Source organism: Canis lupus, chromosome 23 (assembly GCF_003254725.2).
Source record: "Canis lupus dingo isolate Sandy chromosome 23, ASM325472v2, whole genome shotgun sequence".
In the NCBI taxonomy this organism is placed as follows: Eukaryota; Metazoa; Chordata; class Mammalia; order Carnivora; family Canidae; genus Canis; species Canis lupus.
In genome coordinates, this window is record NC_064265.1 from 12,627,473 (window position 1) to 12,651,958 (window position 24,486).

At 43.4% G+C, this 24,486-nt stretch overlaps 1 protein-coding gene across 2 annotated transcripts in view; it reads right to left on the reverse strand.

The window, feature by feature from the left end:
• Window positions 1-24,486, reverse strand: part of GPD1L (glycerol-3-phosphate dehydrogenase 1 like) — a 109,661-nt gene that overhangs the window by 32,548 nt on the left and 52,627 nt on the right. Inside the window, exons 7-8 of one of the 2 annotated variants that reach the window (XM_025461094.3) lie at window positions 24,145-24,251; window positions 14,163-17,067 (exon numbers count right to left, since the gene is read on the reverse strand). In XM_025461094.3, the coding sequence (XP_025316879.1) occupies window positions 16,971-17,067; window positions 24,145-24,251 (204 nt within the window). In that variant the 3' untranslated portion in view covers window positions 14,163-16,970. Of the gene's footprint in view, window positions 1-14,162; window positions 17,068-24,144; window positions 24,252-24,486 lie in introns of those variants that run through there. The other variant, XM_035704755.2, reaches the window with a different exon arrangement.

Here is a 24,486-nt window from a genome sequence, read left to right on the forward strand (position 1 = left end):
CAATGGACAGTGACTGCTAATGGGTATAGAGTTTACATAGAGGGTGACCAACCGTCTTGGTTTGCCCGGGTCTGAGAGATTTCCCTGAGGACATGGTGGGGCTTTCAGTATTAAAGCTGGGACAGTCCCAAGCCAACTGGGATGAACTGGTCACCCTATTCCATGTCTATAAATGGATATGTCATATTTGGTTGTCTCTGGGTTGCTTTCTAGCTCAGCTTGTAAATTCGTTGAGATTTTATTTGTGAAAAACAAAAAAATACAACACATACTCAAAGACAAAAAAAAAAAAAAAACAAAAACCAAAAAACAAGAAAAACCTGTTTTTCTTTCCCTATGTGGTAAACAATACTCTTGGGCAAGTTTGTGTTCATACCTGAGTCATTCCCAGAGTATCACAGCCAGCAGCAGCGCTCCCCAATTGTGGGAGAAGCATGGGTACCATATAGTTAAAGAATATCCCTGATCCCAATAAGTTTGTGATCCCAAACTTAATAAACCAGAACATCTAGGGATGGGACCCATGTCATGAGTATTTTTTTTTTCAAAGATTTTTTTTTTTTTTTTCATGACAGGTACAGAGAGGAGAGAGAGAGAGAGAGAGAGGCAGAGACACAGGCAGAGGGAGAAGCAGGCTCCATGCAGGGAGCCTGATGCGGAATTTGATCCCGGGTCTCTAGGATCATGCCCTCGGCTGAAGGCAGCGCTAAACCACTGGGCCACCAGGGCTGCCCCGAGTATGGTTTTTGAAAGCTGCCCAGGTAATTTAAATGTGCAACCCAGTGTGAAAACCAATGGCAATGTGATCTGCCCAGCCCCCTTCACTTCCAGCTGGCACCAGCTCCTCCCATGACTGGATCAGCAGCTGCTGAGGAATATGAGCTGAGCCCATCAGAGTCTCTCTCAGGAATTTGAACTAAGACATGTTGGGGAAAGCGTGATAAGGCTGGAGAGGCTGTGGTAGGTCACAGGTGGAGAATTGGAGACGGTTGAGGGAAGAGTAGGGACTAAAGGAAATTGAGGAAGACAGTGAGCCAGACAGGAACCCAAGCAGATCTGCACACAGTCACAGACCAGCTGTGCTAGTCCTGCCCTGCTTCCATTCTAGTGTTTTCCTAATTGTAGTCGTTGTGTTTTTATAATAAATCCTCATTTTCTTAGCAGTAGGGTACATTGTATTGTCTACAGACAGCTGCAATAATATCTCCATCTCACATTCTCTCCTCAGTGTGACCTCACCACTCCCCCATTGGGATCTGGCTTGTAATTCCTCTCTCCTTGACCTTGAGCTGTAGCCAACAGAATGCAGTGCAAGTGGGGTGCTTGGGTGGCTCAGTCAGTTAAGCAGCTGACTCTTGATTTCAGCTCGGGTCGTGATCTTAGGGTCCCTGGATGGAGTCCCACATGAGGTTCCAGGCTCAGCAGGGAGGATTCTCTCTCTCCCTCTCTCTTTGCCCCTCACCCCGTTTCTTTCTCTTTCTCCCTCTCCAATAAATAAATAAATCTAAAAAAAAAAAAAAAAAGAATGCAGTGCAAGTAATACCATGTGACTTTCAGGGCTATGTCAGAAAAGCCGTACAGCTTCCAAACTGTTGTCTTGAGATCTTCACTCAAGGAAGTGTGAGCCACCATGTAAGAAATCTGACAACTCTGAGACCGCCATCTGAATAGGTCACATGTAGGCTGTCTAGTAGACTGTCCCAGCTGAGACTAGCCATCCGGTCATCCCCACCAAGGCACCATATTGGATCCAGACCAACCCATCTACCAGCTGAGCACCACTGAGTGACTTCAGCACTGTGAGAACTGCTCAGCCTGAGCCCTGCTCACATTTGCTGACTCACAGAATCCATGAGATCATAAAATGGTTGTTGCTTAATCAGCAAAATTTGGTGTAATTTGTTACAGAGTAATAGTACCTGGAACAGGTGGCCTAAGAAAATCTGTATTCCTTGTCATCAGAAGAGCATGACAAACCCACTCAACTCTATCCCTCAGGATCTGTCCCCATTCCTTACTTCGTTCACCTTAATTTAGTTTTCACCAGGTCTCTGGCCCTCAGCCACCAATCTGCCACTACCAATAGGTAAGCTTGAATTGTGGATAGGAATTGCTGATGATTTTTAGTCAGAATCGTTCCAAAAAACCCACAGCACAATTATAAACCCACAGCACTATTAAAAGTATTACAAGAGGGCTGCTTGGGTGGCTCAGTTGGTTAGGCATCTGCCTTCAGCTCAGGTCATGGTTACGGGGTCCTGAGATCAAGCCCTGTGTCAGCTCCTTGTTCAGTGGGGAACCTGCTTCTCCTTCTCCTTCTGCTACTCCCCCTGCCAGTGCTCTCTCTTGCTCTCAAATATATATATATATATATACACTCGACCTGAGATCGAGTCCCATGTCGGGCTCCCTACATGGAGCCTGCTTCTCCCTCTGCCTGTGTCTCTGCCTCTCTCTCTGTGTGTCTCTCATGAATAAATAAATAAAATCTTTTTTTAAAAAAAGTATTACAAGAAAATATAAGGAATGTAATTTTTTTTTTTAAGAGAGAGAAAGCTCATGTGTTAGGGGATGGGGTGACAGAGAGAGAGAGAGAGAGAGAGAGGAAGAACGAGAATCCCAAGCAGACTCCACACCCAGCACATGAGCCTGATGCAGGGCTCAATCTCACAACCCTGAGATCACAAACCAGCTGAAATAAGGAGTCAGACACTTAATCAACTGAGCCACCTTGGCACCCTGACACAAGAAATATTTTTTGGCAATATCCAGCAATGGATTTTTAACATACAGCAAGTAAAACTCAATAAACAAAAAGTGAACCTCAATAAAGTTAAATAGGGCAAAAGACAGAAATTTGCAGTTCCAAAAAGAAGACCTGATCTTATTTTATGCACATCCTTTACGTCCCATGGTTAAGGGACAATAAACACTTTCAACCCTGTCTAATTTTAGTCTTCCAAATAAATGAACACACCTGAGCATTTTCTGTAAGTTGCTGACTGCTTATTGCAAACAACTTTATCCCTGACTTTTGCAATGCTGCTGTCTGAAGACTGGCCACAATTTTTGCAGAAATGATAGCCCTGTAAGAAAATTACTGGGTTTCAGTCATGAACATACCAACTGTAAATTCAATCACATTGGTAATTTTGCAGTGTTTGACTTAATGACCAGTGTTTGTTTTTTTTTTTTTTTTTTAAGATTTTATTCACTTATTCATGAGAGGCAGAGAGACAGAGAGATACAGGCAGAGGGAGAAGCAGGCTCCATGCAGGGATCCCGACATGGGACTTGATCCCGGGTCTCCAGAATCAGGCCCTGGCTGAAGGCGGCGCTAAACCATTGAGCCACACGGGCTGCCCGACCAGTGTGTTTTTTATTTAATGAGCAGGTCCTTCTGAGTGTCTCATATTTCTTACAAGTAAACGTCTTTCTTTTTCTAAATGCTATTATCTCTCAGTTTTGACTTCACTGGTAATCAATAAAATGCAAGTTAAAATATCAAGATACTGTTCTCACTTATTAAATGGACAATTTAAGAAGTGTATTTTAACAATAATAACAATAACAGTTGTATTTTTCCAAGATATTGCTCAATGCCAGCTAGATGGGCTGCCCACCTGCAGGATTGCATGACAACTGGTTATATTTATTGAGAGCTTTTAAAATATACCCTTTAAGCCCTATAATTCTAGTACTGGCAATTCAACAAATGCCTATAATTAAGTTGTATATGCTAAAATAAAAAAAAAACACTAAAATGCCATCAGCTTTAAATAGTTAAATACATTTTCTAAGAATATTTGATGGTATGGGAAAATGTTCTTGATTTAATGTAAAATGAAAAGAGTGGGATCATATAGGGTGATCAAAATTTTTTTACAAGAAGACCATATATATGGTATTAAAATTTTTGAGAAAAGAAAGCATTTTAATTACCACCCCTTCTCCTTCTTTAATGGAAAAAAAGACAAATTATTCTATTTTGCTGCCATTTAAAACAGAACACTAAAACTTAGTAAGTTCAATTAGTTTGGAATTATATGTAATGTTCTATATTTAGGTCAGTTAAGGAGAGTGAGATTGGATGTGGTGGTTAGAAATGAAGACAAGCAAGAGGGAGAAAGAGAGATAGTGTCATGTAGGCGAGGCAAAGGGAGAGAAGAAAGACCTAGAAATTTAGGCAGAATGAACAAATGAAATCATGGGACACTGTTTCACGTTCTGTGTCTCTGTCTGTCACACACACACACACACACACACACACACACACACTGTTCAGGCTGTTGTTTGAAAAGGTCCTGTAACAGAAGCCAACAAAGAAGTCAGCCCTCTGAACTGACAAGAACACAGACTCTTCTGCAGATACAAGCACCAAAGTGGAAAAAAAAATGGTGTTCACATCAAATCCTTGTCAATCGAGCGCATGCAGGAGCACACAGGCTGGGGTGTGCAAAGGACATCAGAGACTTCTCAGAAGTTGTGGTAGGTTGTTCTGAAGGGAAGACAAATCTTGTTGCAAATGGCTCAACACGCTTCGGTGGAAATCACCAGCAAATAGTATCATGCACGTGCTCCCACCTCCAGGAAGCAGGAACATCAGGCTCAGGTTACTGAATTATTTATTGGAGTTCTAATTTAAAGGAATGAAACCAGTTTTTTAAAAAATTAGAAGGGCATGATGGGGGGTAGGTAGGGACTGGCAGAAAGAAAAGCACAGGCTGTTATTTGCAAAGGATGTGCACGCACACGCAGATGCACACAGGGGTGCAGACCTGTAATGTAATCAGAGAGGCAGTGTACCAGCAAATGAAGCAAAAGTCTTTAGCCAAGATCAAAACACGAGTAATTGCGGATGGCAGGCCCCAGGTCTCGCACCACTGGGCATGTTTTGCTGGCTTCTGTTGATACAGAATTAGCCCCATGGAAAGAGCTTTGAAATGCTGGGTCAGGGGCACCTGTGTAGCTCAGTTGGTTAAGCAGCTGCCTTCAGCTCGGGTCATGATCTCAGGGTCCTGGGAGGGTCCCTCTGCCCCTCCCCCCTTCTCATTCCTGCTCCTCTCTCTCTCTCAGATAAATAAATAAAATCTTAAAAAAGAAAAAAAATGCTGAGTCAGACAAGATCTGTCCTCTCTCAGACTGAGGCTCATACCTTGAATTGCCCAGGTTCCAGAACTCTCTACTGGATTAAAAACCTCCAAGGAGTCTACTGTAAACAATAGGGCAATGTCCTGGAGTTGGAATTAGGAGGAGTATCACATACATGAGAGATTTAACACTTAGTACCTGGAAAACAAAGCAGGGTTCCTTGGCCCAGTATGAGAGAGTGGCTGAAGTGAACAGCTTAGCAGTTCAGCTCCCCGTGGAGGGAACCCAAGAAGCTATTTGACACCCATAAGCACCCTGCTCGGTGTGGATTTCAGGAACCTCAGGACCTTTGATTCTTGCAGTCACTCCTTTCAGTAAGCATAGCACCTCAGAGGTGGCTGAAAATAGTGTAGACAGAAAATTCAGAGCCCTCACACGTGTCTGTGACTTGGATAATGACAGGATGTCCAGGACAAACATATCTTCCTTCCCCTCCCTCCTATTTCCTTTAACTGGGAGAAGTGGCCTCAGCCACAGGGCTGGGACATCCCTGTGACGCTAGGTGACACAGATGTGGGGCAGGATTATACATGCCCAGGAGACAGAGACAACCCCCCAGTGAGCTGGTAAAGCCTTTCACAGATATGCAAGGTGGAGCCGTACTGCCCACTCTGGCCTGTGAGGTGGATACCATGGCTATTGCCCTGAGATCCCAGTGATGTGACAGGGACAGAGACACATATTAGGAAGCCATTGAGAGGGAGCAAATCCCCAGGGAGATGAGCAGGGGGAGGGAATGAGGTCTGGTTTTTGCTTGTTGCTGCTGCAGCTTCCTTAGCGAAGATAAAATCAGGATTGGGTTTATTTAAAAAGAGATAAATCCGGGTGTCTGCCCAAGATGTTTGTTCTTCCTGTATTTAATCTGTTGGCAGGAGCAACGGAGATGCCATTATTGGGTAAACACTGCTGAAAGTGGTAGCCATTCCCTGCAGAGCAAGTTTGAAAGCTGGATACTGAAAATGAACCAAGAAAAACTAGTGCATCCTTGGCAGCAGGCCCTTTGCAGGGGCTTCAGCTGTGTTTTCATAGAAACATAGACCATCTTTGTCGACAGAGCTTTGAACACCCCGTCAGAGAGGGAGGTCAGAGAGCAGAAGGCGGAACTGGCCATCACACCCCAATTCCTTAGAAAAGGGACATGTGGGCCCTTTCCAGAGAACCATCCCACCAGTTTTGCTAAACAGAATTGCAATCTTTTTTTTTTAAGATTATTTATTTATTTATTTATTTATTTATTTATTTATTTATTTATTTATGAGAAAGGCAGAGACACAGGCAGAGGGAGAAGCAGGCTCCATGCAGGGAGCCCGATGTGGGACTCGATCCCCAGACTCTGGGATCATGCCCTGGGCCAAAGGTGGCGCTAAACCGCTGGGCCACCGGGGCTGCCCAGGAGCACCTATCTTTAAAAAAACCAGAAAGGCAAACAACCCAATGAGAAAATAGAGGATAGCATAGAGCATTCACAAAAGAGGAAACCGGAAGGGCCAATATATACATAGGGAAAGAGGCTCCACCTCTTTGGAAATCAGGGAAACATAGATTAAAATGTTAACCAGATACCACTTCAGACCCGTCAGATTGGCAAAGAGACTACAAAAATTAGTACAACAATGTTGATCCTAAATCTGGAACAGGGAGCATTCTCATGTATTGCTGGTCGGAGAATAGATTGTTTCAAAATATTCGGAAAACAATTTAGCGCTATTTCAGCAATCTTGAAGTGTGCATACCCCGTGACTTACCACTGTATACGTTTGAGAAAGTCCTGCCAAATATATATATACATATATTTTTTAAGATTTTTATTTATTCATGAGAGACACAGAGATAGAGAGAGAGAGAGGCAGAGACACAGGCAGAGGGAGAAGCAGGCTCCACGCAGGGAGCCTGATGTGGGACTTGATCCTGGGTCACCAGGATCACGCCCTGGGCTGAAGGCAGCACTAAACTGCTGCACCACTGGGGCTGCCCAGTCCTGCCAATATATACAGAAGGCATGCATAGGAACATTTTCCTACTATTTTCTGTATTAGAAAAAAAAAAAATCCAAATGACCCACATGCCATTAATAGGGAAATGGATAACTCTATTGGGGTTTATTCATATAACAGAAAATTGGACTACAGTTAAAAATAAATGAATTTGAGCTATTTTGTATAATAAAAATGTTTAATCTCCTAGAAAGACTAAAGAGGGCAAAGGTACAGGAGAAAGTCAATTTTACAAATAAGTATATTACTTGGACCTGCACACACACCATCAGTTCTGCTGCATTGAATTGGTAAAGCAAGTCACAGCGCAAGCACTGATTTGGGGGGATGGGGAATAGATGCCAACTGTAGAGCCTCATGGCTAAGGGCATGGATTCAGGGAGGGGTACGGAATTGGGGCCATGATGGACATCTGCACATCACCATGTCTTTGTGCTATGTCTGTCTGTCAACATTATTGTCAGACAGAAACCAAGGGGAACAGAGCGTCCCCTAGACATCAGCTCTGGGCTAGATATTGGACACACTTGAGGTATCAGCAGAACTTTCTGGCTCAGGGAGATACAATCTAGTCAGGAAGACAGAACACATGCACACAAAGATCAGTGACATTCAACTGCAGGAGAGAATTGACTTATGTATGCATTGAGGGAAAAGTAGGATCCAGTGGAGTAGGGGACACTCTGGGGGAGGAGAGGAGGCTGGAGGAAAGGTTGGTGGTAGCCATGCCTTTGTAAAACAGATTTTTAAAAAAATATTTATTTATTCATGAGAGACACACAGAGAGAGGCAGAGACACAGGAAGAGGGGGAAGCAGATTCTCTGTGGGAAGCCCAATGTGGGACTCAATCCCAGGACCCTGGATCATGACCTGAACCAAAGGCAGATCACTGAGCCATCCAGGTGCCCCTGTAAAACAGATTTAATGCCCCATGACCTGAAGTAAAATAAGTTATGGGAAAGTGCCTGGCACATAGTAGCTTCTGAATAAATGTTAGCAGAATCTAGAAATTTAGCTCTAGCCCTTATCTCCCTCCATGTCCCACTCTCTCAGCTCCTACCATGCTATCTGTTTGTCCCTTACTCACTAGGCCCTCTGCCATCACAGGGCCTTAGCACATGCTGTTTCCTTTACTTAGAACACTTCTCCTTCCCCTTTTCAATTCTACTGCATCCTAATATATGGTTTAAGAGTCACCTCCTCAGGAAAGCCTGCCCTGACTTCCCAGGGTCAGCCAAGCTCCTTTCACCCCTTATGTGCCCTCAACAAGCGTCTGCTATTCAGTGATGTGGGTTGAGTGCAGTGTGCAGTACTGCCCTCAAGTGACTCTTCTGGGCATTTGCAACAATTTGTTTTACATGGACTCCCAATGGCTTTCACACTTTGACTGCAGAATCAAATGAGAACAGGACCCAACGCGTGCATGAAAAGGTGCTTGACATGCCTAATCATCGAGGAAATGCAAATCAAAACCACAGTGAGATAGCACCCTCCTGTACTACTGTGGCTATTATAGAAGAGACAAGAAGTGTTGGCGAGGTTGTGAAGGAAAAGGAACCCTTGTGCACTGTTGGTGGGAATGTACAGCTGCTATGGGAAACAGCATGGAGGGTCCTCAAAAAATTAAAAATAGAATTGCCATAGGATCTAGCAACCCCAGTTCTTGGTATATATCTGAAGGAAATATAATGGGACAGCTGCACCCCCATGTTCATTGCAGCATTTTCCACAATAGCAAAGAAACAGAAACAAGCTAAGTATCTGTCAGTAGATGAATAGATAAAAAGATGTGGTACACACACACACACACACACACACACACACCCCTGAATATTACTCAGCCATGAAAATACGAAAATCTTGCCATTTGCAGCAACATGGATGAACCCGGAGGGCATTATGCTAAGTAAAATCAGCCAAACAGAAAGGCAAATACAGTATGATCTCACTTAGGTGTGGAATCTGAAAAAGATGAATTCATAGAAGCAGACAGTAGAGTGGTGGTGGTGAGGGACTGGGAGGGGGAAATGGGGATATGCTGGTCAAAGGATACAAACTTTTAGTAATAAGATGATTAAGTTCTGGGGACTGTAGTTAATAATACTGTACTGTATGGCTGAAATTTGCTAAGAGAGTAGGTCTTGCAGTTTTTCGTCACCATTACTATGGTAAGAAGGTAACTATATGAAGTAATGAATACATTAACTAGCTTGATTGTGGTAAGCATTTCACAATATATATGTACCTAGAATAAAAGTTACACCTTAAATATATACAATCATTGTTAGTTGTACCAGTAAAGCTAGAAAGAAAATGAGAACGGGTCCCTGATTCAGTAAATCCTAAGAAGGAACAGGATGCAAGATTCATAAGTTCCTTGAAGAAAGGAAATGTGAACTTCTGTCCAGGCTTTCCCATGGACATTTCGATTTTATCTTATTTAGTTGCTTCTGGGCCCCGGAACCACCCCCCTTCCTTCTGTACCTCATAGATACCTCCTTCACTCCGCTCTGACTTCGTAAGTGCCTAACCCAGACAACACCTCCACTCCTCATTCCCTTTTGATCTGTAGTCTAAAATGTTCTCTTGCCCCCAGTCATCTTCCTATAGAAGGCCCTAAGCAATTCAAACCAAATACGGATTTTTCTTTTTCTTCCCAGATTCTTTCTCCCTTGAAGTTTCTTAATGTGTTCAGGGAACAGTGAAAAGCAAAGCATGTGTTTTTTGACTTCTCAAGAAACCTGCCACTACTGCAGATAAGAAAATTAAAGGCCTAGAGAGGTGAAGTAACTTGCCCAAAGTCACACAGTTCAGAAATTGAATCCCCACCTGACTCCAAAGCCTTGAAACTAGATGTGGACTCATTTTACGGGGGCCAGCAGCTTCCATAACTTGGGGGCAGGAGGTGATCTCTCTTTAAGAAAAAGAACACAAATTTAAGGAAACAAAGGAACAGGGCCATAGATGGGACTAGCACAAGTAAGAGACCTTGAAGCTTACATTTCATTAGCTTCCTAAAGAAGTGGTCTCTAAATGAAAATCAGACTCCTCCAAAGATAATGGACAGGCAACCCAGAGGGAAGATCAGGATGCAAAGAGGTTTTTTCTTTCATTATATACTGTCCTCCTTGCTGAAACTTCTTTAGAGCATGGAAGGCCCATCCTTGGCAGTATTTCCCCCAGTATGTTCCTGCAATCTTTCCTAAAAGAAAAAGCAGGCAGCATATTTCGGCTTTGGTCAGAATGTGTCAGAACACGAGGGAGAAGAAGAGAGGAATTTTGAAAAGACAGACATAAGTGAGTGTCCAATATCATGGAAGGGAAAGAGATCCAGGAGAAAAAAAAAAAATCGGATGTGTAAGTGGATACAGGCCAGGGTATAAATAAAACTGCTGTGCATCAAAATTTGTGGTCGGTTTTGAGTTAAGAAGTTGAAATGAAAGATAGACCCTGGACAACTGCCTAGCACCAACTCAGCTGAGTTCATAAGAAATGCATAGCCTTCTAAACGCTTGACCAAAAATCACAGGAACAGGGAAAGGAGTGATGTGGTTTTTTGCAGACTGCCGACAGCCTAGAAAGAGAGCCCTCTAGTGGACAGGCGTGTCATAGTTCACTGGAACCCAGAATGTTCTCAAAGGAGCATCTTAACCCCTTTCAGCTTGTTTTTTGAACAAGAGCCTCTGGGATTTGGCTTAAACAGTGAATGTGTGGTATTTAAAAAAATTTTTTTAAGATCTTATTTATTTATTCATAGATATGCAGAGAGAGAGAGAGAGAGAGAGAGGTAGCAGAGACACAGGCAGAGGGAGAAGCAGGCTCTATGCAGAGAGCCTGACGCGGGACTTGATCCAGGGTCTCCAGGATCACGCCCTGGGCTGCAGGCGGCGCTAAACCGCTGCGCCACCGGGGCTGCCCTAAAAAAAAATTTTTTTTTATGAATGTTTCTTGTTTCAACATTCCTTGTAATTGGCTAACTTAATGACCCATTCTGTGCCTGTATAAACCTTTAGCACCACCAACTATTAACAACTAATTGTTACTTAAGATAGCTACTTTAACAAAATTGTTGTTTTGAACAAAATTTTACTTTACTGTGAAATGGGTAGGAGAGACTTCTAAATTCTTGATGAATACAAAATTGCACATTTTTTGGATTTATTGGTTCACTGCAGGTCTCTATTATAAAGGAATCCCTAATAGAGGTTATGGAAGTAATTAGAAACGAAAATGAGTCCGAGGCAGGAATTGAAGCCATCCTTTTGAAGGTTAATTTGGCAGTCTGTTAGAATATGAAACACACATGCCTCTGAGCCAGCATTTCCACTTCTAGGACTTTATCCTTTAGATTTACTCATAGAGACCCATGTGCAAGGCTATTTACTGCAGCAATTATTATAAAAAGAGAAATGGAGAAAACAACTTAAATATTCATCTGCAATAAATTATGGACTAGTCATAAATAAAATATGCTGATCTTTAAGGGACATGAGAGATTCATATTCTTCAATAAGTCTATAAAAGAAAGTTTTAGGGGTGCCTGGCTGGCTCAATTGGTAGAGCATGTGTCCCCTGACCTCAGGATTGTAAGTTCGAGCCCCACATGGGGTGCAGAGATTACTTAAAGCCTTTTAAAGTTTAAAAAGTTTTAGAACAGTATTCTAAAATCCTATACAGGGCAGCCCTGGTGGCCCAGTGGTTTAGCGCCACCTTCAGCCCAGGGTGTGATCCTGGAGACCCGGGATCGAATCCCACGTCGGGCTCCCTGCATGGAGCCTGCTTCTCCCTCTGCCTGTCTCTGCCTCTCTTTCTCTCTGTGAGTCTGTCATGAATAAATAAATAAAATCTTTAAAAATAAAAAAATAAAATATTATACACACATGAACATAGGACTTGTGTGTAAATTTGCAGAAAATTGATTTTGCTAAACCACAAACAGCTATTCCTCAAAAAAGGTGGTGTAACAAACTCTTAAGGCAAACTGCCTGAGTTCAAATCCTGCCTTTAATAATGACGATCTATGTGATTTTGCCAAGTTCTTTAGCCTTCTTTGTATCTCAGTTCCCCCTTCTGTATTGAGGAATGACAAATTTTGAGGATTAAATAAATTCATACATACAAAGCTCTAGAATAGTACTGAATGTACTTTGCTACTATTATTTTAACATACACTTTCAAAAACTAAGGGTTGATATAGTCAGGTAAGTTAGGTAAAGGGGATGTGAAACTTCTCTGTACTACCTTTGCAACTCCTTTGAACCTATAATTATTTCAAAATAAAAAGTTTTTTAAAAGGCAGTTTAAAACAAGCAGGTGATAAGAAAGACTGTTAAGATGGAATGTTATGTGAAAAAAGCAAGGTGCAGAGCACTATATCTAGTAAGCTCTACTTTGTGTAGAAAAATGGGGATGGGGGGCAGTCTGGGTGGCTCAGTTGGTTAAGGGTCTGCCTTGGGTTCAGGTAATGATCTTAGGGTCTTGGAATGGAGCCCACATTGGGCTCTGTGCTCAGTGGGGAGCCTGCTTCTCCTTCTCTCTTTGCCACGCTCTCAATGCTGTCAAATAAAATCTTAAGAAAAATTGAAAAATGGGTAAGCATATGAGAGTATAGGTTTGTTTATGTAAAATGAAATTCCAGGGGCACCTGGCTGGCTCAGTGGGGAGAGCGTGCAACTCTTGATCTCGGGGTTGTGGGTTTGAACCCCATCTTGGGTATAGATTACTTAAAAATAAAATCTTTTAAAAATAAATAAATAGAATTCTAGGAGGGAACTGACAACCAGAGCAGTAGAACCACAACCTGGCCAACACTTGTTATTTTGCCATTATTTTCTAATTTTTATTTATTTTTTAAATATTTTATTTTTATTTATTTATTCATGGGAGACACACAGAGAGAGGCAGAGACACAGGCAGAGGGAGAAGCAGGCTCCATCCAGGGAGCCCCATATGGGACTCGATCCCGGAACTCCAGGATCATGCCCTGGGACAAAGGCAGGCTCTAAACCGCTGAGCCACCCAGGGATCCCCTATTTTCTAATTTTTAAAGGGCATATTTAATAGGACCTTACTTCTGGAAAGCCTGTGCAGCTTGGATCCAAAGTGGGTATGTTCCTTTTTTTTTCTTTTTGTTTGTGATTTTCTGGATATTAAAATTCAAACCCAAAACCTGTTGATGGTGCTGGACTCATGATCATAAGTTTTCAGCAGACACATTTTTCTCCACTGGAACCCCTTCCTTGATTGTCCCTATCCATGGGTTTTCTAGCCCATTTCTTTCCCTGACAGGGTAGCCCTTGGAAAGCTCTTGTTCTAGCACTGACTTTACAATATAAACCCTCAGACAATGGAGAGGTTTCCACACCCTCCTCTGAAAGCCACAGAACCACTCAGTGACTTTACTGCTCTGGTTAGTCCCTAATTATTTTAACCTCCTGGGCATTTCCCTCACATTCCTGTGAGATTAGATCTGGTTATATATGCTGGTCATATCTTACTAGCTTTACTAGGTATTTGAGGTGGTGGTAGTGTGGATTTCAAATATATTACTCCACTGTGTAGCTGGAACTGGAAGGCCTCCACCCTACGATTATGATTATATAAAAATGTCATCAAGCAATGGGAAGAAGACAAATGGAAATTGACGTGTTTGAGGAGTGGGATTAGAGACGAAATCTTTCTTTTAGAAATTACCTTTTTGTTTTTGTTCATGCAACACAATTCAGGAAAAAAAGAGCTGAGCTAGATAAACTCTTAACTAAGCTGATTATTTTTTTTAAAAAAAAGGGCCAGGGGATCCCTGGGTGGCTCAGCGGTTTAGCGCCTGCCTTTGGCCCAGGGCGCGATCCTGGAGTCCCAGGATCGAGTCCCACGTCAGGCTCCCGGCATGGAGCCTGCTTCTCCCTCCTCCTGTCTCTGCCCCTCTCTCTATATATATGTTTATCATAAATAAATAAATAAATCTTAAAAAAAAAAAAAAAAAGAACCACTTAAAAAAAAAGGGCCAGTAGCACAGGTTTGGGGCATTAAATGTTTATTAAATCAAGTCTTTAAATTATATCCACCTACAGTCTGTAAACAGATTCAGTACACATGTAAGTAAAAGGCTCTTAGATTAGAAGTGGTGGAAAAACGAAAGATCCCTTTGTACACAGGCACCTCATCACTCCGTGGGCTGATGCCATGGGGCCATGTTTTAGTTAGATGAAAAACCAGAAGGAGTTTAGCTCAACTCAACCTGCTAGGATGGATTTCAAGACAGATATTTGTTCCACATTATATAGTAGGTTGGATTATAGCAAGGCAACAGTGAAGTTTTTACATTCACAGATTTGCTGAAGTAGTACAAATTAGGCTTTTCCTCTAGATGTCTCCCTCCCTATTACCATAATTAGTAAGAAATGAGAATTAAAATAAATGATGGACCACAGGCTTACAAAAATAGATAACTCGTAGAGTAATAAATATCTACAGTTAGCAGAGCACAAACTTATAAAATTTGCCTCTTTCCATAATATGCAGGATATCAGAAGTATGTTCAAAAGATATAGTCAGCAGACCAGACTGGCAAGAGAACACTCATAAAGAAAAAACAGTCAAGTACAAAACTCAGAGTAGGAAGCTGAATGCAGATGAGAATATATGTAAAACAAAATCCTAACTCTTCACATCTAATTATCCCACTTAACAGACACCACAATTAGCTTACAGCCCTTTAAGTATCTTTAAAAGTAACACTTTGTTATCTATGTACACATTTTTAAAAAGATTAATCATGAGACAAGCAAAAATTGATTAACAGTGGCACTAAAATCAATGAAAATTGTGGATTTCATGTGCTTTCATATACTTCTGTGTATGAGGATTTAAAATGCCTCCCCCAGAATGTTTTGGATTGAGTTTTTTAAATTCCCACAAAAATCTATTCTACAATCATTTCAGGTATAGAAGGAAAAAAGTCCCAAGCTGAAAAATTAAAAAAAAAAAAAAAAGTCAAAATCTCACAAAGTGAAAATCCATGAATATATAAGTGACATTCATATATTCCCTTAACACTTACCAAGTGCTATGTAAGGTAACTATAATGCTGTCCTGAAATCAATCTCTTTTAAGAAGATACAGTAATTCCCATTCTAATTCTAGAATTAAAAGCACTTATTTGACATAATGTGCGTTTCAGCGAGGTTGACATCTACATGGTTGTACTTGACAGTGTCACCTTAAAGCTTCATCAAAGATTCATTGCAGGCCTGAACTGTAAAAGTTCATAGCTAACAATACCACAGGTAGGTAGTTCTTCATCCTAACTTTTCCGAGGAGTGAAGGGTATGCTTGAGCTGTCCTCGGGTCACCTCAGCCTAAAGCAGTGTTCCCTTGAAAACTTGGCAAGTTTCTTTGCCAAAAAGAATCTTCATAGTCTAATGTATTTGGAACTCTCTGGGTTCGACATGTTCTACTGATATGCTAATATACACTCTACACCTTCAGGAGGGGTGTGCTGAGGCAGCTTTCCCCAAACGCACTTGGCCTTGCCAGAGAACACCTAGAACAACCATGGGATCCCAGGATGCTCATTTCCTATGGCATGTGGTTTGAGAAATGCCAATGTAGGTAAAATTTCTAAAGTAGTGGTTCTCAAGTTGTAGTGAGCATCAGGAATACATGGAAGACATATTAAAGAATAGATACCTTACCCCACTTTGGAGCTCTGAAGTGGGACTTGGGAACCTGCATTTATGAGAGACTCTAAGTGAAGCTGATGGGAGGACATTTTGAGTGGCATCCATCTAGGCAACAACCCATGCAAATCTCAGCTGCAGGAAGCCTTGCCATGGACTCAGGAAAGGCTGCACATGGCATCTGCCACAGCCAATTAGCTGGGGGTCAAGTCAGCCCAGTGATGCATGGGGTCTGGGCACCCTGGTGGGGTGGAGGAACACTGGACTTGACAGCCAGCTCTGCCCCGACTCCCCAGGTGACCAGTGACTGCAACTCAAAAGAGGAAATAATAGGAGTCCCATCTCAGTGGATCTGTGAGGCTTACAGGAAATGTTTGCACAAAAGGACTACCTAACAAAAAGCATCATCCAAAGGTCATTAATCAGTAGAACGTGCTGGTCACAGCAGGAAAATCCCAGATGCATTTTCTGCCTTCCGCCACTGCTGAGCCTTTAGGAGAAGCACATTCTGGCAGCTAATGAAGAGAAAAGAGGCTAAAAATGCAGAAAACTGCAAAGAGGAAGATACATAAGTGGATCATCTAATTAAAAATCTCTAATTGTTAAAAAAAGACCAACCCACAATCAAAGTAGTTAATTATGCTGGCTTTGAGATAGAGTTTAAGTTACAGTATGTTGATCTTTGAACACACTCACGCCTCTGTTCTACCATGTTAATGCTGGTTCAGTTTTAACATTAAGAGAATGAGAAGAAGAAGAAGAAGAAAAAAAAACCCTTCACTCAAATGCATATGGAGCTGATGTAAAAAATTTAGCTGAGATTCATTCCCATCCTTCTAAGTTACCATGGTGGGAAAATTTCAAAAGTAATTTTTAAAAAGGACCTTTAATTTTGGTTCATAGAAACATCCACAGCATGAGAAATGAACGCAGACTCACACGCTCACACATGTGTCTATTTGTTGCCCACCACATCTTAGCTAGTGAACTGCTTCTTGCAGTTCAAAAATGAACTGGTAAAAATTCATCCGCACCCATGACGAGATGATGGTCAAGCGAACATTGTGTTGCCCAGTCTGTTTCCATCTGAACGGAAAAGACTGATCAGAAAGGCAGCGCGTTCCCCAACACGCTGCACCAGCCACTTTATACATGCTCTGGGTGGCTCTGGAGACAAGACAACATCTCTTGAACGGGTTTGCCTTCATAGCAGATCTGATACACTGCAGTAAACAACGGGAACCTGGTTGGGAGGAAATGTGAAAAAGACAAGTTAGGCCATCTGGCTTACCTTACAGAACAAATCAGTCTTCCTCTTCTGCCGATCAGATTGTAGATGGGTGTGCTACATTGGACAATAAAGCGAATGCCTTCTATACTCCTATTTGATCGGCAGAAAGCCTCTGCACTGTGGCTCTAAGGTGTTGGTATGACCTAGACCATCCTTCACCTACTTGTTTGGAGTACACAGACTACAAACAAGTCACAGGGTAATTCCTGCAGGGGCACCTCTGATCATTTATGTGAAGAGTTGTAGCGTAGACTCTTGGTCAAGTCTGGAATGAATCCAAGTTTCTGTCGATATTTTAAGAGACTGGAGAATAAATTTTAAATTGCAAGGAGGTATTGCTCTCCCTTCTCCAAAAGGGATCATCCAAGGATAAAGATGAGGCAGCCCACACATCACCATAAATAGTTCGGGTCTGGAACACTCCTGCAAGAATCAACGTGGGCACCCACAATTAGCAGAGCACTGATCTCAAGTTGGAAGCTGGGTTTATTTTGCCTTTTCTTCTAAGATGTGAACACAGATATAAATGAAAGTTTGAAATGGCTGAGGGTATAAAGGGAAGGGTTAATAATCTATTGTGAGAAAAGACAGCAGTATCCCAGGGTGCAGCTGGTTCATCAAGTATTTTAAACAGCAGATATCACTAAGGAAATAACAAAGGTAATTTCAATCAGGCTTTTAAACACACACACACACACACACACACACACACACACACTCAACCCAAAATGAGCTTGACAGGATCAATAGCATCTTAAAAGCCATTCTGAAAATTATCTAGTTGGAATTCTATAATGACAACTTAATTTAAGAATAGGAAATAACCCTGATAGGTCATATGTCTATCACTGTGGGTTTTTTTTCGGTACAGAATATTTTATTTTTTGGAGTCAGGCGGACAGTCAAATCTGACCCCACAGTTTATCTGCTCTGGGCAAGTTTCATAACCCCTCTGTAAAATGCGGCAGGACCTGTTGTGTTTTTAATTTTATTTATTTATCCAAGAAAGACACAGAGAGAGAGGCAGAGACACAGGCAGCGGGAGAAGCAGGCTCCTAGCAGGGAGCCCGATGTGGGACTCGATCCCGGACCCCCGGGATCACACCCCGGGCTGAAGATGGCGCTAAACCACTGAGCTACCCAGGCTGCCCAAGACCTGTTGTGTTAAGGTCTACAGTATTAAGTGACTTACATGTAACATACAGAGAGTATAACTTGGCACATGGTGGGTGTGCAGTAAGGGACAGTTTATATACACAGCCACACGATGGCCAAATAGGTCCTAGCAAGCTCCTAAAGGACAGGGCCTCAGATGTTTTGTTCACCTCTGCATCCTTGGGGCCTGGCACAGCGCATGGCTGGGGGCAGGTGCTCAGCAAGTATTTGTTCAATGAACTATTGAGAATGGGAGTTAGAGCCTGCACATTTCAGCTCGATCATCTTTCCATGGCTTAGTTCTCCTGATCCTACGATGAGAACAACTTATGTGTCCCCAAAGCAGGGTGGCAGGTGATGAGTGGCCACCCAAAGCCATGCCTAACCCCCTTCACTTTTTACCAGTGTTGCAAATGGCCTAAGGCTCAGTTTCCCAGCCTTTCTTTCTCCCAGAATTAGCCAAGGAAACAAGTTCTAGAGAGCAGGACTCAACATCTCTGTTGAGGGCTTTGGGGGAAGATACTCCTCTCCTTGAGAGGCACTGGAGGAAAATTCTGCTCCCCCTGACTGTACCTGCTCCATGTCATGGAGTGCAGCTGTGTATGTGATGCATGGAGCTGCTGCAGTCATCTTGAGATTCTGAGGGAATATTAACAGTATCACTGAGATTCTAATCTAGAGGCACTGTGCCAACACCAATAATGACCTCCAGAGTCCTTGTTCTATGAGAAAAATAACCCTATTGCTCAAGGCATTTTTAACTGGGCATTGCTCTTGCAGCCAAAACCACTCCTGGCTTTCATAAACAGAGCTTCCAAAATGGATTGTGTAGATTAGAAGCTAACATGAGATTGGGAGTATGGGGGGCGGGGGAGGGAATTTCTATGGAAATTGGAATTTCTAAGGAACTTGTTTAATCCTCACAACCACCCTATGAGGGGGATAATTTCCTTATCCTCATTCCATAGATAAGGAGACTGAGTCACAGTTTCTGACTCTGGAGCCAACATTCAACCACTAGGCTATCCTGCTCATCTAAATGCTATTTTATACAGCATAAAATACTACAAGGCCAATTAGATCAGTTTGGAGAGCTCTCTAAATGAGATCAGAGGTGAAAGGAGGGCAAAAGACAGTATTTCAATGAAAAATATAGGCATCAGCCAATCAATCAGCCAGCCCACTAATGGCTACTAAGGACTTAAGATGTGAGAGGCTTCAACCAGGTGCAGGATGTCCTCAGAGAGCTTACAACATTGTTCTGGGCTGAGTTGTACCCCCAGCCTCCAAATCTATCCAATGAAGTCCTAATCCTCAGTACTTATAAGAAGAAAATTAAAAGGGGGTCCATAAGTATGGGCCCTAGCCCAATATGACTGATGTCCTTATGAGAAAAGGAGATTAGGACTCACATGTGGACAGAAGGAAGACCACATGAAGACCCGGGGTGAAGATGGCCATTTATAAGCCAAAAAGACAGGCCTCAGAAGAAGGTACCTGCTGGCACCTTGACCTTTAGACTTCTAGCCCATGAGAAGTAAATTTCTGCTGTGCAAGCCCCTCAGCCTGTGATATTTTGTTATGGCAGCCCTAGCAAATGAACACAAACACCTGATTCTCACACATGCTCATAAAGATGCATGCACAAGGGAATAAAATCAAGCAAATTTTGTAACAGCAGAGAAACCCAGACAACTTTACTGTCTATCCAGAGGAGACTGGCTAAATAAACTGTGGTTCTCCCACACAGTGGAATGTTCTGTAGCCATTAAATGAGATCTATTGGTGCCGATGTGGCATGATCTTCGAATCACGCCTTCAAGTGAGGAAAAGCAAGGGGCAGAGCACAACGCAGAGCACAGCACCCATTACATAAAAAGAAGGACATACTAACAGTTCAGACAGCTGCCTGCATCTACCGTGGGGATTTGGAGTCATTTTTCACTGTGTGCCTTTTTCTAGGACTCAAAGTTCTTTTTTTTTTTTTTAACCGAGAGCATGGGCTCCCCCTCCAAATCTGAAGAATGAAAGTAACATTGTATGTTCATGTAAGAAGCCACAGCACCTGAGCAGCAGTTCTGTCTAAACCTGGACTCAGGGATGCCTGGGTGGCTCAGTGGTTGAACGTCTCTCTGCCTTTCGCTCAGTGTGTGATCCTGGGGTCCTGGGAACGAGTTTTGCATCGGGCTCCCCACAGGGAGCCTGCTTCTCCCTCTCCCTGTGTCTCTGCCTCTCTCTGTGTGTCTCTCATGAATAAATAAATAACATCTCTTTAAAATAAAAATATAAACAAACAAACAAACCTGGGGTCAGCAAGCCACAGCCTGAGAAACAAATCTGACCTATGGCCTGTTTTGTACTGCCTGCAAGATGAGGACAATTCTTACATGTTTCGAGGGCCATAAAAGGAAAAAAAAAAAAAAAAGAATATACAACAGAGAGCTCTATGCAAGCTGCAAAGACTAAATGTTTACAATGTGGTCCTTTACAGAAAAACTTTGCTGACCACTTGTGTAAACAATATGTTCAAGGCAGGAAAGTTATTTGCATCTGAAGGGTATGGATGAAGGCGGCTCTGAGGACAGGCCCAGGCCGCTTCAAGGGTGGTCAGGGCTGACCTGTACATCCAGGCAGGCCCAACAGCAGGAGGACAGATGCACACAGAAGTCTGAGAAGGAGGTATTGGGGCAAAGGGAAATCTGCTTCAACTGAAGAAGGGGTTGTAGAAAGTTACAGGACCTAAGTGTTAGAAAGTTCAGTTGGTACAGAACCGAGAGGGCTGCCCCAAATGCCAACCTAAGGACTCCTCATTCTGGATGAGCAGAAGGCCTGTGAACTAGAATACTCGAGCTGGAAGGCACCATGGCAATCATCAGGTCCATTAGTTCTATTTGGTGGGTAAAGAAAACTGGGGCACAGATAAGAATACGACCTGTCCAAGACCACATGGCTGGGAAGCCGCAAGGTGGCCGTAGGTGCTGTCGCCTGCTCACTTCTCTTTCTGTTAGCCACAGAGAAGAAAAGACAGGAAGACCTGGGCAGTGATGGCTGGGATGACAAGGGGAAAAAAAAAATCAAGGTAAGAGGTAATGCCAAGGGAGAACTGCAGAGCTCAGGGGCTGCCTGAGCAGCGCTGGGAGGTGGGTGCAGGGGAAGGGAGAGCCCCTATAGACGTCTATACTGCAACCTGGAGAAACCATGTCCCCTCCAAACGGGCAGTGACCTCATTAAGCACAGGCACAGTCTGTTTAGTTTCTAAACAGAAGAAAGAAAATGGGACAAGACGGAGGAAGGGTATCTGCTCAGAGCCAAGTTTCACTTGCTTGATTACGCCTGCCTTTTTTTTTCTTTTCTTTTTTTAAGACTTATTTGAGAAAGAGACAGAAAGCACGAGCAGGCGGGGCAGAGGGAGAGGAAGAGAGAATCTCAAGCAGACTTCAGGCTGAGCTTGGAGCCTGACAGGGGGCTTACTCCCAGGACCCTGAGATCATGACCTGAGCCAAAACCAAGAGTCGGACACTTAACTGACTGAGGCTCCCAGGTGCCCCTACACCTGCTTTTTAAGAGATTTTATTTATTTGAGAGAGAGAGAGAGAGAGAGAGAGAGAGAGCGCACAAGCAGGGGGAGGTGCAGAGGGTGAGGGAGAAGCAGCCTCCCCGCTGAGCAGGGAGTCTGATGCAGGGCTCAATCCCAGGACCCTGAGATCATGACCTGAGCCAAAGGCAGATGCTTCACTGACTGAGCCACCCAGGCGCTCCAACACCTGCTTTTTAAAAACAGGCAGTACTGATCCCAGAATGCCAGTTCCAGTCTACAGCCTCCCCAAGTTCCATGATGAATATAACACTAGCCAACTCATCCATTCATAGAAGCCTATCAAATACATCCCATGGTCGCACACAGGTGCCACTTTAAAACCATGATTGGGAGACAATTATCATCCACTAGCACTCAAGTATTTTCTAAAGACTTTAAAAAAAAATTCCTGATAACTACTCAGTGTTTATTAAAGTAGCCCCACCACACTTAAACACATCACCATTTGCCGTTGAAGTATGTAGGGAAAACCATGCACCTAGGAGGTGTTTTCCTTTTAGTCATGATTTAACGGTAATTCTCCTCTTCTGGAGGCCTGTTTATGACTTCCATCTCTGCCTGGCTGGTTTTGAAAGCCATTTCAGAAAAATATAATGCTAATGAAAGAAGGAAGACAAATGTCCTGTCTGCCCTCATTTTCAACTTGCCACAGGGAACTCTATGGGTTGATCAGTTTGTACTGGTCCAGAGAGGAGAGCTGAGTGTAGGGGAGGTAAAGGCATGTGGTCAGGACCAAGAGACACGTGCACTGACCTGAGGAGGAGGGAGACACACCAGAGAACAAGCAGACACGCCTATAACCATCACTGGCTCAGGGAGACGAGTGTGCACTGTTGGCCACAAATGGCAGTGTCTGCTCAGCCGCCCAGTTCCCTCCTCTCCCGGGCAAGCAAACCTCCCCGCTCCCTCCTGAGGAGCCAAGGACCCACAGAGTATGCTGTGTGTGCATTTATTAGGTGGTGTCGCTGCCATCAAGGTTATGGAAGACGGCTCAGCAAATGAGCAAGATAGAGGGCCACAGGGCAGCCGCAGAGAGGCTGGCAGCTTTTGTGGTGCTACAGGGTTTATTTCCTTGATCTGGGGCAAATCAAACTATCCCAAGCCCACCTTTAATAGCTGACCAGCCCAGTGGGGCAGTGGAGGCTGGATGCACCCATCCATCCATGGGACACAGAGACTGCAGAGCTGCTCCCCAAACCTTAACACGGGTCACTTCCAGTGCTAGAATTCTGGGGTAATTCTCTTCTTTTCTGAATTGTTTGACTTTTTATTAACAAGACTATATCTTTTTAAAACAAATAACAAGGTAATATATTTTTTTTTAATTCAAAACTTATGACATGTAGCTCTTACCAAACACCCTGCAGGATAAACTAGAACTTCAAACTTCATGTTTCCTAACATGCTTTATAAAACTGAGTTCTTCTTAGGGTGCCTGGGTGGCTCAGTCAGTTGAGCGTCTCACTCTTGATTTTGGCTCAGCTGATGATCTTAGGGTCCTGGATCAAGCCCTTCATCGGGCTCTGTACTGGGTGTAAAGCCTCCTTAGGATTCTCTTTCTGTCTCTGCCATTCTCCCCTGGCACCTTCTCCCCGCCACTTCCCCTTTCCCCTCACATGCGCACACCCTCTATCTCTCAAAAAAAAAAAAAAAGAGATGCCTGAGTGGCTCAGTGGTTGAGCGTCTGCCTTCGGCTCAGGGTGTGATCCCAGGGTCCTGGGATCAAGTCCCACATCAGGCTCCCTGCAAGGAGCCTGCTTCTCTCTCTGCCTGTGTCTCTGCCTCTCTCTGTCTCTCATGAATAAATAAATAAATAAATAAATAAATAAATAAATAAATAAATAAATAAAATCTTTAAAAAAAAAATAAGAGAGAGAGAGAGGGCAGCCCCGGTGGCGCAGTGGTTTGGCACTGCCTGCAGCCTGGGGTGTGATCCTGGAGACCCAGTATCGAGTCCCACAACGGGCTCCCTGTGTGGAGCCTGCTTCTCCCTCTGCCTGTGTCTCTGCCTCTCTCTCTCTGTGTGTCTATGAATAAATAAATAAAATCTTTAAAAAAAAAAAAAAGAGAGAGAATTGAGTTCTTCTCCCTGAACTTGAGTTTAGTTCGTATCAACACTCATTTTCAGGGCAGGAAGATGTTCCTCACACTAAGGGCAGAACTATTCCAGTGGAGTTCCACACTCAGCCATGCCCATATGTACCCACAGGGCTGGTGGTCGTGAGGGGGGCAGGGGGTGGCCCTTCTGTGGGCTCAGGGACAGTGGGGGGACTTACTTGTCAACCATCCCCTTCTGTTTCAGGATCCGGTACACTTCGGCAGAAGTCTGAGGTCCTTGGAGCTTCTGTCCATTCAGCATCTCTTTCTCCAATTCTTCAATGGTCTTAAAAACAAGGACGAAAACCCTATTGTAAAGACTAGAGAGTGGGGGCGCCTGGGTGGCACAGTCAGTTAAGTGTCTGACTCTTGGTTTAGGGCTCAGGTCATGATCTCGGGGTCATGAGACTGAGCCCCAGGTTGGGCTCTGTGCTTGAAAGTGGGGTCTGCTCGAGATTCTCCTCACCCCTCCCTCTGCTCCTCCCCCTCCCCCACTGTGTGCATGCACACACACTCTCTCA